Source organism: Macrotis lagotis, chromosome 3 (assembly GCF_037893015.1).
Source record: "Macrotis lagotis isolate mMagLag1 chromosome 3, bilby.v1.9.chrom.fasta, whole genome shotgun sequence".
In the NCBI taxonomy this organism is placed as follows: Eukaryota; Metazoa; Chordata; class Mammalia; order Peramelemorphia; family Peramelidae; genus Macrotis; species Macrotis lagotis.
This window is the reverse complement of record NC_133660.1, coordinates 213,223,094-213,239,599: the sequence shown is the minus strand read 5'-3', so window position 1 is coordinate 213,239,599 and position 16,506 is coordinate 213,223,094. Positions and strand designations below refer to the sequence as shown.

Here is a 16,506-nt window from a genome sequence, read left to right as displayed (position 1 = left end):
TCATTGGAAAAAAAAAAACAACTGACCTGGAAAACAGATCCAGAAAAGACGTTTTAAAAATTATTGGGCTACCTGAAAGTCATGATCAGGAAAAGAGCCTTGACTTCATTTTTATAGAATTTCTACAGGAAAATTGCCCTGATATCCTAGAAGCAAAGGATAAAATAGAAATTGAGAGAATCCACCAATCTCCTCCTGAAAGAGATCCACAAATAACAACCTCCAGGAATATTATAGCCAATTTCCATAAAGCCCAAGTCAAAGAGGAAATATTACAAGCAGACAGAAAGAAACAATTCAAATTCATGAAGTTACAATCAGTATCACACAGGACTTAGCAGCATACACAGTAAAGACTCATAGGGCTTGGGATATAATATTCCAGAAAGCAAAAGAGACTGGAATGCAATTGAGAATCAACTACCCAGAAAAACTGAACATCCTCTTCCTGGGGAAAAGATGGACATTTAGTGAAATAGGGGAATTTCATACTTTCCTGTTGAAATAACCACAGCTGAACAGAAAGTTTGATCTCTGAGTACAGGACTCAGGTGAACCATAGAGGGGGTGGACAGGAAGGCAAATCATGCGTGATTTTATGATATTGAGCCACATATACTCCTGCATGGGGAAGATGATACTAATAACTCATACAAACCTTTTTGTTTATTATGGAAGTTAAAAGGAGCATTTATAGACAATGCACAGGAGAGAGTTGAATATGGAGGTATAATATATTGTAAAGATGGAGTCAATTGGCAAAAAGGGAATGTATTGGGAGAAAGGGAAAGGAGAATTAGACTGACTAAGGTATTTCATGTAAAAAAGTCAAGGAAAAAAACTTTTGCAATAGTGGAAGGGGAGAAGGTAAGTGGGGAATGAAGGAACCTTTATTCTCATTGGAAATGACTCAAAGAGGAAACAACAAACACACTTAACAGGGTATAGAAATGTTTTAACCTAGAGAAAGAAGGAGGGGAAGGGGATGGGAGAAATGAGATGGGGGAGGGGAGGGGGTTATAGGTGATAGAGAAGAGGGAAGATAGAGGAAGAGAGTAGTCAGATTCAACAAAAAAACTTTTTATTTGCAAGATGGTGGAATTGGGTGACCTTCCCAGGACCATGGGCCTGGGTCTTTGGGGTAGGATGTGGACTTGGGGCCTCTTGGCCCCAGGGCCACTGCTTTGTCTGCTGTGTCACTTGGCTGCCCGATAGCACACTTTTAAAGAGGGACAAATGAAAGAAAAGAGAAAAATAGAATAATTGGGAGTAGGGAGGAATGGGTGGAGAGAATTAAAATCAGCAATAGTAACTGTGTGAAAAAATATGAAAGTAACTTCTCTGATGCACTTCAGATAAAGAATGCGATCCATCCCAGAGACAGAGCTGATGGTATCTGAACACACAAGCACACTTTTTTCTCTTTCTTTCACTTTATTTCTTATGAGGTTTTTATTTTTGTGAGAGGAGGGGGATTATGTTTACACTTACTACAAGACTATTTTAGTAAAGTGTAAGTAAATAAAATGTAAGTTAAAAAATAAATAAATTGGTTTTTATTCCTCCTATATCAGGGGTACACCCTGGTATCAATTTCTCTCTTAAACATATAGATACTACATATTGGTTCTTGAGAGCTTCCAATGAAACAATAAAATGATTTGAGCATATAATTTATTAAAACAAAGACTAGTTTCTAGCCTCAGTATCAAATTAGCATTGATGAAACCCACTGAGATTGACCTAGCTCTAATATTTGTTCAGGGAAAAGGACCATGGATTGTTAGCATCTATTATTTCACCTCATTTTCTCAATTTACTTCTCTCTCAGAGAAATTCTTGTTCTAGTATTGGCAATTATATCTATTATGCTCATGCTTTCCTGGGTAGTGAACTTCCAGCATCTCAGAACCTCCTCAGTTGTGATCCTGTCCTGCCAGAGTTGAATCTGAACAGAGTCTTGATAGGAGCTAAGTATTTCAAGTTAATTTATTTAAGGGAAAAAATATTGTAGGCATGGCAATAACCTATGTAAAGACCAATTATACATAACAATAAATAGGCCAGTCTGACTAGAACTTAGCAGGAAAAGCTAAGGAGAGTCAATAATTAAATTTTCAGTGGGAGGATTTATGCCTGGGAAATCAGCAAATGCTACAAATCAGTGTTTGAATTATTGCTTTTTTGCTTTCCATGTTTTTTAAAATGATAGAGAATATGTGAATAATTCAGATTAAATTTAATTAAATATGTATCACATGTATAATTTTTTCCTGGAGTATTATTAGTTGTTGAAAATTTAACAGAACACCTCAGGAACAAAGACTATGTAAGGAAAATTAATGTGAAATCAATTTGGGAAGGTGTGTTTTAATGAGACTAGGTGGAGCCATATATAGAGTATCAGATAGTCAAGAGATCTTCAGTTCGGCCTGGAGTCATGGAAACCTGCATGATTCATTACTGACCTCAGTGTGCAGTCCAAGGAAAAGAGTTTCTTGCTTTTTATGAGTGAAGTAGAGACTTAGAGACTGACAAGAAGGAAGTATAGTAAACACTGCGACATTTTTACATCTCTAGATGCCCTCAATGTAATCAACATTATCATCATCAGCCTGTCTCATTTCTATTACATGATACGCATCCACATCCATTCACTTTTTCTATTATATGCCTGTAGTTACTGCTTATTCTTTTCTTTTGGTATTCCTTTTTTGAAAATAAATGTTACGTTAAAAAATTCTCCTCATTGCAACCCTAGGAGATATGGAACTGATGCATTATCTGTCTATGAGTATGAGGATGCTGTGGTTCAGCATTCAGAGAGATTAAGAGATTGGCTCATGGTCATATAGTTAAAATATATCAGAATTGAGACTTGAATCTAGGTCTTCCTGAATCCAAATCCTAGGCACTTCTCACTTTATCATGCTGCTTTTTAAAAGAAGAATTGGGGGGAGGAGAAAAATAGGGAATATGAATATGAATTCAAGTAATTTTCTCAAAAGTTTATAGAAATTTGGTTACCTGGCACAGGTCGCTGACTGCTTCAGTAGTTTTAAAATCCTCCTCTTCTTCAATGTCATAACGAATTAATCTCTGCTTTTCCAGGACTTCATGATAAGCCTGAAATTAATATGGAAATAGATTCCTGGTTGAAGACATTTGAAACTGTTTCAATTTCAGAAATATGGCACTGTTTATTTTTTTATAGGTTTTTCTTTCCAAGACTGCAAAACATTTATACTGTACTGCTTTAAATTGTTCATGTTCATCTTTGGCTCTTAGAATCCATTTGGGTAGCAGAGATCAACTGAAAGGACCTTTTTTTTCAGAACCACACGGAGAAGGAAGTAATAAGTCATTAAAAGTCCATTCAAAGGCATTTACACTTGCAAGGTCTGGTTAGAAAAGAATATGCTTTTGATTGCTATGTCTATGTCTGGTTGTTCTGGAATAGAAAACTTTTGAGCATCATGGTACAATGAAGTTAAAAGATAGTGGTTTAGAATCTAGTTTTAATGTTGACTAACCATGTATGAGTATGGTCAAGTCATTTGATTCAGTTTTCTTAATTGTAAAATTTAAGAATTCTACTTGAGCTATCTTCTGCACAAGTACATCAAGACAACAGTGGTTTTGTAAGTTTAAAATGTTACAGAACATGAGAATGATAATTATTATTTCCTGCCTCCAAATTTCACTTCTGATTCCCTTAAAAAATAAAATTTATCTCTACTCATGATGGCTTACCTGAAAATATTCACAGAATACAAAATTAGAATGAAATTCAAAGGTCATTTTGTTCCATCAATATTTGAATAAAAATTCTTTTTTTTTTGCAAGGCAAGGGGTTAAGTGACTTGCTCAAGGTCCACCCAGCTAGCAGCTAGGTAATTATCTAGGTTTTTTTAGTTTTTGCAAGGCAATGGGGTTAAGTGACTTGCCAAAGTTCACACAGCTAGGTGTCTGAAGTCAGATTTGAACTGAGTGATTCCAGGGCTGGTGCTCTATCCTTTGAGAAACCTAAAAAAATCCTTGTTGCAACATAAAAAAACAAGTAACTACTCAGTCTTTTGCCTGAAGATCTTTTGTAAAAGGAAATACACTTATCTCTTGAAGTAGCCCATTGCACTTTGGAGAACTCTAATAAAAAAAAGATTCCTTATATAAAGCCAAAATTTGTTTTTCTGAGGTTCCAAGAATTTCTCCAAATCTAGTCATTACTTTATAAGGATACTTGTATTGCTTTTGGGAGAATGGATAACATGATACATTAGATAGAGCTTTGAATGTAAATCCTGGGCCCCTGGGTTTAAGCTCTAGGTAAGCTGCTTACTACTTGTGCGACCTTTGGTACGTCCTTCATCTGTAAAATAAAACCATTGAACCAGATTATCTCAAAGGTTTCTTCCAGCTCTGATATTCCAGGGGCTATTCTTTAAGATCTAATATTCTGGGTTGTATATTAGAAGATTCTTTTTAATTTTATGTTTCTATAATGTATGTTAAGAGGTTCCTGGTGCTTTAATAGTCTATATTGTATATTAGAAAGTCTCTTGCAGGTTAACACCAATAATTTCTGTTCTTTGTTAGCCCTTTCAAATGGCATTCTCTTTATGAAGGTGCTTTCCAGGTCAATTTTCTGCTTTGAAGACCACCAAACCATCCCCCCAGATAAATAAAACATGATGATATAGTGCACTTGCCTTTTTATGGGGTCAATAAACACTTGCTATTCTGAATTCTTGCCCTTCAAAGGCCAGGTTTGCTTAAGACTGTGATAGTCAAAGGGAGTTTTACAGCTGAGGTAGTTAATTGCATTAGCTAAGCCCCCCAAATGAAATTACGAACATGCCACTGTAACGCTAGCAGGAAAATTGCAAAAGGAGGCGGGCAACTGAAAGTCAATCTGCAGTGAATAGATTGCACACAGTTTACTTGTTTTAACTACAGTCAAGTCATGTTTTAAATCTTAAGTTGTTAGAGTGTTTGGGGTGTATGTGTAGAGGGAGGTAAGGGACCAAACAAATACTTTGAATGAGTGTTCTTGGGGCTAGTCAGGATTCTCTTGCATTATTTCTGTTCTTGAAAGTGAAGGATGGATTTAAAAATAACTCAGGAGGTCGGTGGCACACTAGCAATTATCCAAGAAGTGGCGCTCTCAGCAAGCCCCGTTCTGTTTTGTTATAAGCAGTACCTGGTTATTAGGAGAGAGAGAGAGAGAGAGAGAGAGAGAGGCTGAAATCCATGCTCAGATATTGATACAATATTAAGGAAGACACACTGGATTTCAAAGAGAAATAACATCTTTTTGCAGTAGGGAATGGAGAAGTCAGTGAGAGGAATGGTAGTCTGTGTCATGGAATCATAGCATTTTAGTAGATTTCTGGTCTAAGTTACACCCCTAGGAAAATAAAATCTTTTTTTTATAATATGCCTAACAGAAGATCAGATCATTTCTGCTCTAAAGTCTTATGAGGGAAGCTCACCACCTTGAGAAACAGTCAGTTCTACTTTGGATATCTCTAATTGTAAGGAGATTTTCCCTAAATTTATCCCATCTCTTTACCTTCTACCCATTGTTACTGCTTTGGACTTTTGAAGTTAGAACAATTCTTTTTTTTTACATTTCATTTAAGGCAATGGGGTTAAGCGACTTGCCCCAGGTCACAAAGCAAGGCAATTATTAAGTGTCTGAGGCTGGATTTGAACTTTGGTCCACCTGACTCAAAGATCAGTGTTTTATCAACCTAGCTGCCCCAACACAAAACAATTCTAATAAATCCTTCACATATTTGAAGAAAGCTCTGAAGTAAAATCCCTAAGGGTAACTAAGGCACAATGGATAGAGAACTAGAGTCAGGAGGACTAGAGTTTGAATCCAGTCTTAGACACTTGACACTTATTGCTGTGTGATCTTTGACAAGTCACTTAATCCTGATTGCCTCATATCCAGGACCACCTCCAGTCATCCTGACTCATATCTGGTCCCTGGACCCAGATGGCTCTGGAAGAGAAAGTGAGGCTGGTGACTTGGCACAGCATCCCTTCACACTCAAATCCAGTCCAGTATTCTTGAGCATTCTGACCTTCCTGATGTCATGGCCTTCTTTGAAAATGAAGAACAAAAACATTACTATTATTAAACATCCCTATTTCCTTCAATCAGTCCACAAGGATCTTTTTCATTCTGGTTGACTGCCCTCATGTGAGCAGAGGAGCCTGAGAGAAGACATAGTACTGGAAGACAATGAAAGGTGAAATAACTAATTTAATTTCACAGAATCATAGGATTAGACGATTTTGGACTAGAAAAGCTCTCAGAGATCCTCTGATCCAGTCATGTCAAACTAAAATAGAAATTGGGCTATCAAATCATATATAACAATCCCTGCGAGTTGCATATTGAGTTAATCATACACTTCATATTCCTTTTTTATGAATTTATTTTGTTAAATAGTTCTCAACTATAATTCATTTTCATTCAGGCTACATTTGGGAGTATGGTGGTCCATGAATTTGGTACCTATGATCTAACCCATAGAGTCTTTTTCCCCCCTTTAGTAGACAAGGAAACTGGGGCCCAACTAGGGAAAGTAACAGATGATAAAGAGTAGATCTGGGGGGGGGGGTGGCTAGGTGGTGTAGTGGATAAAGCACCAGCCCTGGAGTCAGGAGTACCTGGGTTCAAATCTGGTCTCAGACACTTAATAATTACCTAGCTGTGTGGCCTTGTGGAAGCCACTTAACCCGGTTTGCCTTGCAAAAACCTAAAAAAAAAAAAAAAAGAGTACATCTGGAGTATTCAGTCAGATCTCTTGTTCTAAATACAGTGTACTTTATAGTAATTTGTCATCTTACCAAGATGACTGGAATCATTTTGATTACTTACCAAAAGTCTAGATTTTAACTATCTTCTAACCACACATAAGGAGGCATGAAGAATACTGTTGAACAAAGTTACAGATCACTTGAGCCAATCTCTAAGTCTAGAAGTTGAAATGTAGTTGTCAGTCTTCATTGGTAGATGAAATTTCTTTACCTCAAGTTTCTATATCAATGACATAGTAGGACCAATTTCCTTCCCTGTGCCTTCAATGTGATTAAGTTATATCTCAACTCCAGGTGTAACTATATTGCATAGTTTATTGGAAGAAGCTTATATTTGTGTGATCTTGGAAGTCCCAGAGATCCGTGACTCTAGCATTGATTAAAGTAGAATTGTCTATTTTTAAGTTCCTCTTTTGGCTGAGTTCCTCTAGGTCACTGACTGTCCTCCATGCCTTTAATGCCCTTCTTCCTCATCCTTGCCTCTTGGCTTCACTAGCTTCTTTCAAGTTTCAACTAAAATCTTAACTTTCCTGATTCCTCTTAATGTTAGTTCCTTCCCTCTGTTAGTTATTTCCAATATGTCTTTTTAAGAGCTTGTTGGTACAAAGTTGTTTGCATGTTATCTACCCAATTTGGCTAGGATGATATCTATGAGAGCAGAGGGGTTTCTTTTGCCTCCCTTTGTTTTCCCAACAGTTAATACAAGGCCTAACATATAGCACGTGCCTAACATATAGCACATGCCTAATAAATATTTATTTACTGACTAGAACATTTGGACACAAGGATGACTGTAGAAGGATAGTAAGTCAGAGTTTAAAGGCATCTTAGAAAAAAAAATTTGTATTAGAAGAGACTGTAAGGCATAGAACGTTATATAGAACAGACTTCAAAATATAGAATGTTAAGGATGGAAGGAACCTTGTAGATTTTCTCGTTCAAATCCCTCATTTTACTGATAAAAAAGTTCAACTAAGGATCCAAAAATAGTAAGTGGCTCTTAGATATCATTTGAGTTCCAATGAAGTCAATTAAAGAATTAAAATTCTTTAATATGAATCTCTATTAACATCTTTTTATATCATTATCTATATAATGCATATATATATATATATATTTAAAATTTTTATAGAAAAAAAGCAAAAGTGGCTTGATTCTATTCTAAATGCTTTGCAACTGATTTTATGCAATTGAGACTCCAGGGAAATTTATTTTGTTGGGGGGCATATTCTCCATTCCATGAAAACTATAAAGTACAGCATACCCATTATTCTTTTGAGTATTCAACTGTCACTAAATAATGAACAGAGGTCCAGAGATATCTTGGTGGCCCTGTCAGGGGGTTGTCATTCTTGATTGCCCAAGGTTCCAACTGATCCAGGTCTGTGAAGCTATATTGTATTACTTGATTGACAAAGAATACAACATTTCAAGAAGTCTCTAGGAGGACATTACCTTAAGTGCCTCATTAGGGTCAGTCATCTTTTGTGCTTTTCCAAGGAGGCATACTCTCTCTTCTTTATGAGACAATGTCATCTTTTCTATCATCTCTTCGCGGTGAGCCAGAGAAGTCTTGATTAGGTCCTTACCTCGCTGAATAAATTCTGAAACATAATTGACCTATGTTACTGATTTGGAAAGAGATTCCACACCTCATAAAGGGAAAGGAAACAATAATACAGATAATAATAAAAATGATCTTTCTATGGCTAATTCTGTTAAAGTCAGAAGCACTAAGGAATTATAACTTACCGATTTTTTTTTTTTTTAGTTTTGGTTTCTAAATGTTTAGAAATCACAGGTTTTTGGAGGTGCAAGGTATTCTTTTCTAAATGAGGTGATAGGTCCAGAAAAGTATAATCACTTGTTCAAGGTTATATAGTCTTATTGAAGGTTCAAGAACCTGAATCATATTTTCTGCCCAATGTACTTTTTAAAATGCCATACTGTTTATTCCACCTCATATTCTATTTCCAAAACTATTTTTTTTCATATCTATGTTATAACAAATTGATTTTCAGTGGGGAGAATGTGACAACTTTTCCAGGATAATTTTGTTTTTCCCTTAATGGATTCTTTAGTAAGATTATAATTATTTTTGATATAATCAGTGAATTATTTATTTTCATTGCCTGTTTTTGCTCCACTGTCACTCTGGTAACCCTGAGTGAGACATAATATCTCTCAACTGGGGTGTCAGATTATTTCATAGGATACAAGTTTCAATCACAATGATTTGGAGGAGAAGAAGGAAAAAAGGGAAGAATCACAGAATCTCAAAGTTGGGAGGAATGCGAGTCAGAAGTCATCTGGTTCAGGGGAGTTAGGCCCATGGACCACAGGCCACATATGGCCAGAAGCTTACCCAACCCATATTAAAACTAATTGGGAGATATTTAGTCATAAATAAACCACAACAGATAAAATTACATTTTAAAATTAAGTCAATATCTGGCCCACAGGGAATGTCATGTATAGATTGGAAGCCCTATTTCTATTTGAGTTCAAAAACCACTTATCTAGTGTAACCTGCACCTAAATGGGAATCCCTTCAATAACATCCAAGTGGACATCCAGTGTCTTCTTAAAAGGATCTTCAATGATGTGGAATTTGCCACCTATAAGGCATCATCCCAGGATAGCTCTAGTCAGGGAGTGCTATCTTACATTGTTTAATCTACCTCCACACAATTCCTATCCATTGTTTTCTTGGGCAAGTAGAATGAGCCTAATCTTTCTTCTAAAAATAGGTGGTTTTATATAATGATTTCTGATAGCAATTATTTCATATTCTGATTTAGATTTCAGTTTAGATCTTCTATTCTCTAGGTAAACCATTTTGAGTTCCTTCAGTCTATATTCCTACCATGTGATTTCCACATTTCAAGATATCCTGAATGTGCACATGGGCACAACCTCATTTATCAATGTTCTCAAAATGTGTTGCCCAGAATTAAGCCTGGTAACACAAATGTGGTTTGCCCAGGTCAGAAAATAATGAGATCAACAATTCTTTTTTTTTAAATTACTGAGTTCTGCCCTTCTCTTCTTTCATTGGTTATTCATTTAGTATTTTCTAAATACATTCTATTTTCTCAACTTGATTCTAAAGGCAAAACTTATGATGTATATACAACATCTTCTTGAATGCTCTTTACTTGGCCTAGTGTCTTAGCCCAACTTGGTGTTCAATAACTGATAGTTATTGTTATTGGTAGGGAAGCATCTGTCAATCAATATTTATCAATCCTATAATCAATAAATGTTCTATCTTATTTAAATATTTTTAAAAACATTTAAATATTTAATCTATATAATCTATGTGTATGATATATGCATATATGTATATATGTATTAGGTATAACCAATGCTGTGTCCTTAAGTCAAAATCTCTTTTCATAATAAATGTGAACTTAATTTTTTTTACTAATTGTGTTTCACTACTACTGGTTTCCTTTGTCATTTTATGCATTTATTTAACATAAAAGCATTTTGCCAAGAATGGGTCCCTAGGTTTCACCAGGTTGACAAAGGAATCCAGGGCACCTCCAACAACGTTAAGAGTTCCTGCTTTAGATACTGTGAGGAATGTGAGTGAGTAATAAGAACCCACATTTTTGGATCAGCTTCAGATTCATAAAGTGCTTTCTTGAAAACAATACAGTGAAGTAGATCATCCAACTTTTGCTTCCTCCATTTTACAAATGAGAAAAAAATAGATCTCATCATGGTAAGCTGATTCACTCATGGCCACATGGGCAGTGTAAGAACTGGGATCGGAAATCAAGGTCTCCTGATTCCACCTTACTATGCCAAGTTTCTTCTAAAGACAAGGCAATAGCATAGTTTTCTATAGTCAAAGATTTAAACAAATAACTTAATATATAGGAAATAATGAAAGAATAGCCTACAATATTCCTGGTATGCATTAATTCAATAATTGTTTGTTAAAAACCATGTAAAATAAATATAGATAAGCAAATGATTGCATGGATGAACAGAAGATTGAATAAGTAAATGAGTGAATGAATATATGAATAAACAAATAAATGACATATATATATATATAAAGAGAGAGAGATATACAAATTAACTTACAAAAAGTATTCAGGAAACATACAAATAAAATATTCTCAGAGTTCTGATGAGGGGAAGAAACAGTGAGAAGGGGGGTGGGAAGTCCTGGATTAGGGAGTTAGGAGACATATATCAAAATTCAAGAATGCTACCACTTGTGTGATAGTGAACATTATTTTATATTTCTGGGCTTTAAGTACTTCATTAAAGGCAACTAAGTGATTCTGTGAGTAGAGTGTTGGATCTGGAGTCAGGAAGATCTGAATTCAAATTTGGTCTCAGACACTTATTTGCTTTGTGACCCTGGAAAAGTCACTTCACCTTTGCCTCAGTTTCTTTATCTGTAAAGGAAGGAAAGAGGGAAACAAGAATTTATTAAGCACCTACACTTTGCCAAGTGCTTTACAAATATCTCATTTAAACTACATAATAACCCTGGGAGGTAGGAACTATTATTACCCTCACTTTACAGTTCAGGAAACAAAGGCAGGGAGAGGAGAAGGGAATAATAATACCTACTTCCCAGCGTTGTTTGGATTTGAACTCAGTTACTCCTGACTCCAGGGCTGGTGCTCTATCTACTGCGCCACCTGGCCGCCCTCTTCCCAGGGTTGTTATGAAGATTAAATCACTTTTCAAACTTTAAAGTCCTATATAAATGCTAATAGTATTATTATTGATAAAAGGGTTGGACTAGGTAATTTTTAGAGGCTCCTTTCAGCTGTCATCATTGATTATGTGGTGATGATACTTTTAGCTGGGAAGTGTGAGAAGATCGGAAGGCACAGAAGAAGCTAATAGAAGAAGGAGGAGAGAGATCCTGGACTGGTTCTTGAAAAAGACAAAAAAAGATTTCAAGAAGTGGAAATGAGGTAAATAAGGGAGGAAGACAGAAGAGGAGAGAGTTCATAGGGCTTAAGAGTATAGTATCCAGATGCAGTATAGACTGCAAGTAAAAGTCTGAACAATGGTGAGTCAGAGTAGTCAGGAAAGAGTTCCCTGAGATAGAAACAAAGTGAATTGGGGAGCCAGGAAAAGGGGAAGCATCACTTTCCTAGTTCTCCTTCATGCCCATATGAACAGGGTTTTGTACTATAGAAAATTCGGTATATTCTTCTGTTCTAACTTCAGAGGTTAGATGTAGGAACCAGAGGTGAAAGAGGGAGCTGCAAAGAAGCATATTTTGGCTAGATATAAGAAGAAATTCCTAACAATTAGAGCTATCCAATGATAGAATGGAAGAAGATGGCTCTCCCTGACTGAGACCCTATAAGTAGAGGCTTTATTCTTGAGGATATTATTATTATACATGAGCTTCTTTCTCAGGTAGAGACTGAACAGGTAACAACTGAACCCTGAGATAGCTTCTACCTCTCACCTTCTGTGATTCTGAAAATGGATACAGATCCTAGAACAGGAAGCAAGGAGCAGTGATTCTTAATTAAAAGGAATGAATCAAATCAGATGCATAAATTGCCAGCTTCCATTAAAGTTCATTCGTATGAATAACTGTGCTCTTTTGGCATTCTTGATAAATAGCTAGTTAAAGATTTGCCATATGATTTATGGGGCAATTAAGACTTATTTACTTAGGCAGTTACCAAGCTAAGGTCACATCATACTTGATAGCAACAATACCCTGCTCTAATAGAATTCCTAACCATAAGCAATAAATGTTGCTTGCCTAGAAATAGTTTGTGAAAATATACTACACATAAGAACAAAGAAATGTATTACACACACAGTTTGATATAAAAGAAGGGGTATTAGGAGGTAGAAACCCCAAATCTGAGCCCCAAATCTGATGCTTCTTAACCATGAAGATTTAGGATAGTCATTACTGCTTTCTGAATCTTTTCTTTCCTCATCTGTAAAATGGACAAAATAATACTCTACTATTCATCTATTAGTGTCATGGGTGTTTGTATTATTATAACTTTGAGATAATCTAGTTTAGTTTATGCATTACACAGAGAATGAACCTGAGATTCAAGGGAAGTAAAGTAACTGGCTGGTCATGGCACAAACAGAAGAGTTGGAATGCAAATGTAGACCTTTTAGCTATATATCTTTCCAGTATATCATGCCATACCAGGTAAATGTGAACAAAATATTTTGTAAGCCATAAAGTGCTAGAGAGAGAGAAATCATTCCTAGAGGCTGTGGTATGATGATAAGAGAAGGAGAATTTGATGTCAAAGAATTCAATCTTGGTTCTGCTACTTACTGTCTAAATGGCTTTGGGAAATGATGGGCCTTTTTTGCTTCATCTAGGAAATGAAGAGGTCAGACAGGATGATCTAAATCCATCTCTAACTCCTTTGATTTGTTATTATTATTTTTTATTTTATTTATTAAGGCAATGGGGTTAAGTGACTTGTCCAAGGTCACACAGCTAAGTAATTATTAAGTGTCTGAGGCAGGATTTGAACTTAGGTTCCTGTCTCTAGGGCCAGTGCTCTATCCTGCACCACCTAGATGCTCCTTATCTGTTATAATTAACAATAACAGCAATCACTGTTTATATTCAATAAGTTCAATTTTAATTTTTATATTCAGACAATACATATATATATATATATATGTATGTATGATCTTGCTTGAACTTCACCACATGAATCCTTGCAGTTAGTACAAATATTATTATCATTCCCTTGTTACACATGGCATGACATATGATAGAACAGCTAGTCGGGAAGAGGTTGGTTTTTCACTGAGATTCTCCACTTCTAAGACCAGTGCTCTTTCTGACCAAAGATGACAACATGATATTTTAATCCATTAAAGACAGGGTGGATTTTTGTGTGCATTTAGAGGGAGCAAGAGAGAGGAGAAAGAACAAGAGAAGAGGAAGAGAGAAAAGTAGAAAGAATTAAAAAGAAAGAGTAGGAAAGAAAGAGGGAATAAAAAAAAGAGAGAGGATGACGATACCTCTGCCTCACAGCTGCTCCTCTTGTCACACAATATTTCAGCTACAGCAGGATTCATTAAAGTGACAAACAATTTGTTTCTTGCTGAGAATAAACAAGATTAAATACCCAACAATTCGCAGACAGTCAGGACTGCACAAAGGCAACAGTGGCAAACTGACATATTCTTTTTTTATCAGTTTAATTTGCTTGTGCAAACTTACCGTACAGTCTGTGCTTTTAACCCACATCAGCCTCATGTAAAACCTAAGAGTGGTCTGTAATCAAGATTTCAGTAAGAGAACAAAAAAAGGGACAATCATGAAGAGATACCTAGGAACAAAAAGTAGCTTCGTTTGAATTGAAAGCCAGGTTTAAAAAGACCTGACTTTCCAATTTGGAACAATGTCCAAACAGCAATTAAACTGTACATATCCTTTGACACAGCAATGCTACCAGTAGATCTGTATCCAAAAGAGATTTTAAAAGGCTGGGGAGTGGGAGGAAAACGTATATGGTCAAAAATATATATATTTATAGCAGCTCTTTTTGTGGTGGCAAATAATTGGAAAATGAAGAGATGTCCATCATTTGGGGAATGGCTGAACAAGTTGTGATATATGAACGTATCATCATACATCATTAAAGAAATGAGGAGCAGGTGGATTTTGGAAAAACCTGGAAAGACTTAAATGAACTGATGCTGAGTGAAATGAGCAGAACCAGGAAAATACAAACAGCAACAGTAACATTGTATGATGATCAACTATGATTGATTTAGTTCTTGCCAGCAATACATTAATCCAAGATAATTCAGAAGGAGTCATGATGGAAAATGTTTTTCCACATTCAGAGAAAGAATAGATAAAGTTGGAATGCAGATTGAATCATATTGTGTTCACTTTATTTTTTTCTTTTTTTTCCACATTTTTCCTTCTTTTTTCCTTTTTATACAACATGACTCAAAATAGAAATATATTTTACATGATTGCACATATATCACCTATATCAAGTTTCTTACCATCTCAGGGAAGACAGAAAGAAGGAAGGGAGAAAATTTGGAAATCAAAATTTTATTTAAAAAATGAATGTTAAAAGTTGCCTTTACATTTAATTGGAAAAAATAAAATACTATTTTAAGAAAAAAGACCCATCTTTCACAGCAAATATATGTACTTACAAATGTATTTATCTAAATATATTTCTATATATATAATTTATATATACATGCCACATGTGATAAATGTACATAACTTATGTATGTAGGTATATATATATGCACACTCATATATTACGGTAATTTTGTACACAATTTTCCAATATTCTTGGATTAATGGAGAGAGAGACCTGGCAAGTTAGAGAAATTGAAGTTCAAGCTTTGGTCTGAACTGTTTCTATGATATTGGGGAGTTCACTTAACTTCCCAGTGTTCTAGGCAACTCTCTAAGATTACAAATTAAATAGTAAGTATAGACTTGCATTGGTAGATTAACTTGACTCAGTGGGAGTTTTCCTATATCAGTGAAATCCCAGGTCATGTCCCATTCCATCCCACAATTATATTTTCTCCCCCTTCCTCCCTAACCAAAATAAGAAATGCCTAAAATCATCCCAGTTCTTACTTATTTAAGGCAATAGAGTTAAGTGACTTGCCCAAGGTCAAACAGCTAGGTAATTATTAGATGTCTGAGGCCAGATTTGAGCTCAGGTCCTCCTGACTCCAGGGCTGGTGCTCTATCCACTGCACCACCTAGCTGACCCAATCCTAGTTCTTTACTTATAATTTGAGAATGTGAATAACTAGCTTTCCTGCTTCATAAGATATTGCTAAGAAAGATCTACAGAAACCTTAAAGACTTTTATAAATGTGACCTGCTGTAATATATAAGAATAGGCTATTTGGATTAATATTTGAAAAGTTGAAGGGAACTGATATTTTTTGATGTGGGTCAATCTTCCATTGACTCAACTTAATAATCTTTGATGACTGCTGTCTTGCCCCCATTAGTAATTTCTTTCTCTCTCTCTCTCTCTCTCTCTCTCTCTCTCTCTCTCTCTCTCTCTCTCTCTCTCTCTCTCTCTCTCTCTCTCCCCTTTCTCCCCACCTCCTTGACCCCACTATTTGATTCATCCTCTCTTTACTACTTGGTAGAACCTGTTACAGACTATGTTCCAAAATCTTAAGAGAATGATGAAGGGTCAACCTCACACTACAAGGGGGACCTAAAAAGAAGAATGCTATCACCTTACAAAGGAAAATGAAAAACAGAGCTACATATTTCCCTGTGACCCACCTAAGTGAAGATTTTTGTTTGAACACATAAGTATATTATGATTTCAGTATCTAGTCAAGGACATGGTAGTAATAATGGCTCAGAGAAAAAGATTGGGACCAATCTAGAGACAATAATAAAAAGGAGTGGGGTTGCATGAAGAGATACCTGGGTTAGGAGAGTTGTTTCCTGCTGAAAACATGAATACATATTTAGAAATTCTAACTGAATGGCAAAAAAAATCATTTATTAAAAAGAAAACTTTTTTATGAGATGTTGGTATTTTTAAATTGAAATGAATTAAAATTAATTTTATTGTGACACCTCTGCCCAGATGTAATGAGCTGTCATTTGAAGGAGTACAAATCCAAGCTTAGAAATCACTGGATTGGGACCAGAGCATATGGTTTCAG

At 35.6% G+C, this 16,506-nt stretch overlaps 1 protein-coding gene across 1 annotated transcript in view; it reads right to left on the bottom strand.

The window, feature by feature from the left end:
• The window catches only part of EVC (EvC ciliary complex subunit 1), a 128,929-nt gene that overhangs the window by 69,723 nt on the left and 42,700 nt on the right, over nucleotides 1-16,506 (bottom strand). Inside the window, exons 10-11 of the mRNA XM_074229805.1 lie at nucleotides 8,290-8,438; nucleotides 3,028-3,126 (exon numbers count right to left, since the gene is read on the bottom strand). Coding sequence (XP_074085906.1) covers nucleotides 3,028-3,126; nucleotides 8,290-8,438 — 248 coding nt within the window. The remainder of the gene's footprint in view (nucleotides 1-3,027; nucleotides 3,127-8,289; nucleotides 8,439-16,506) is intronic.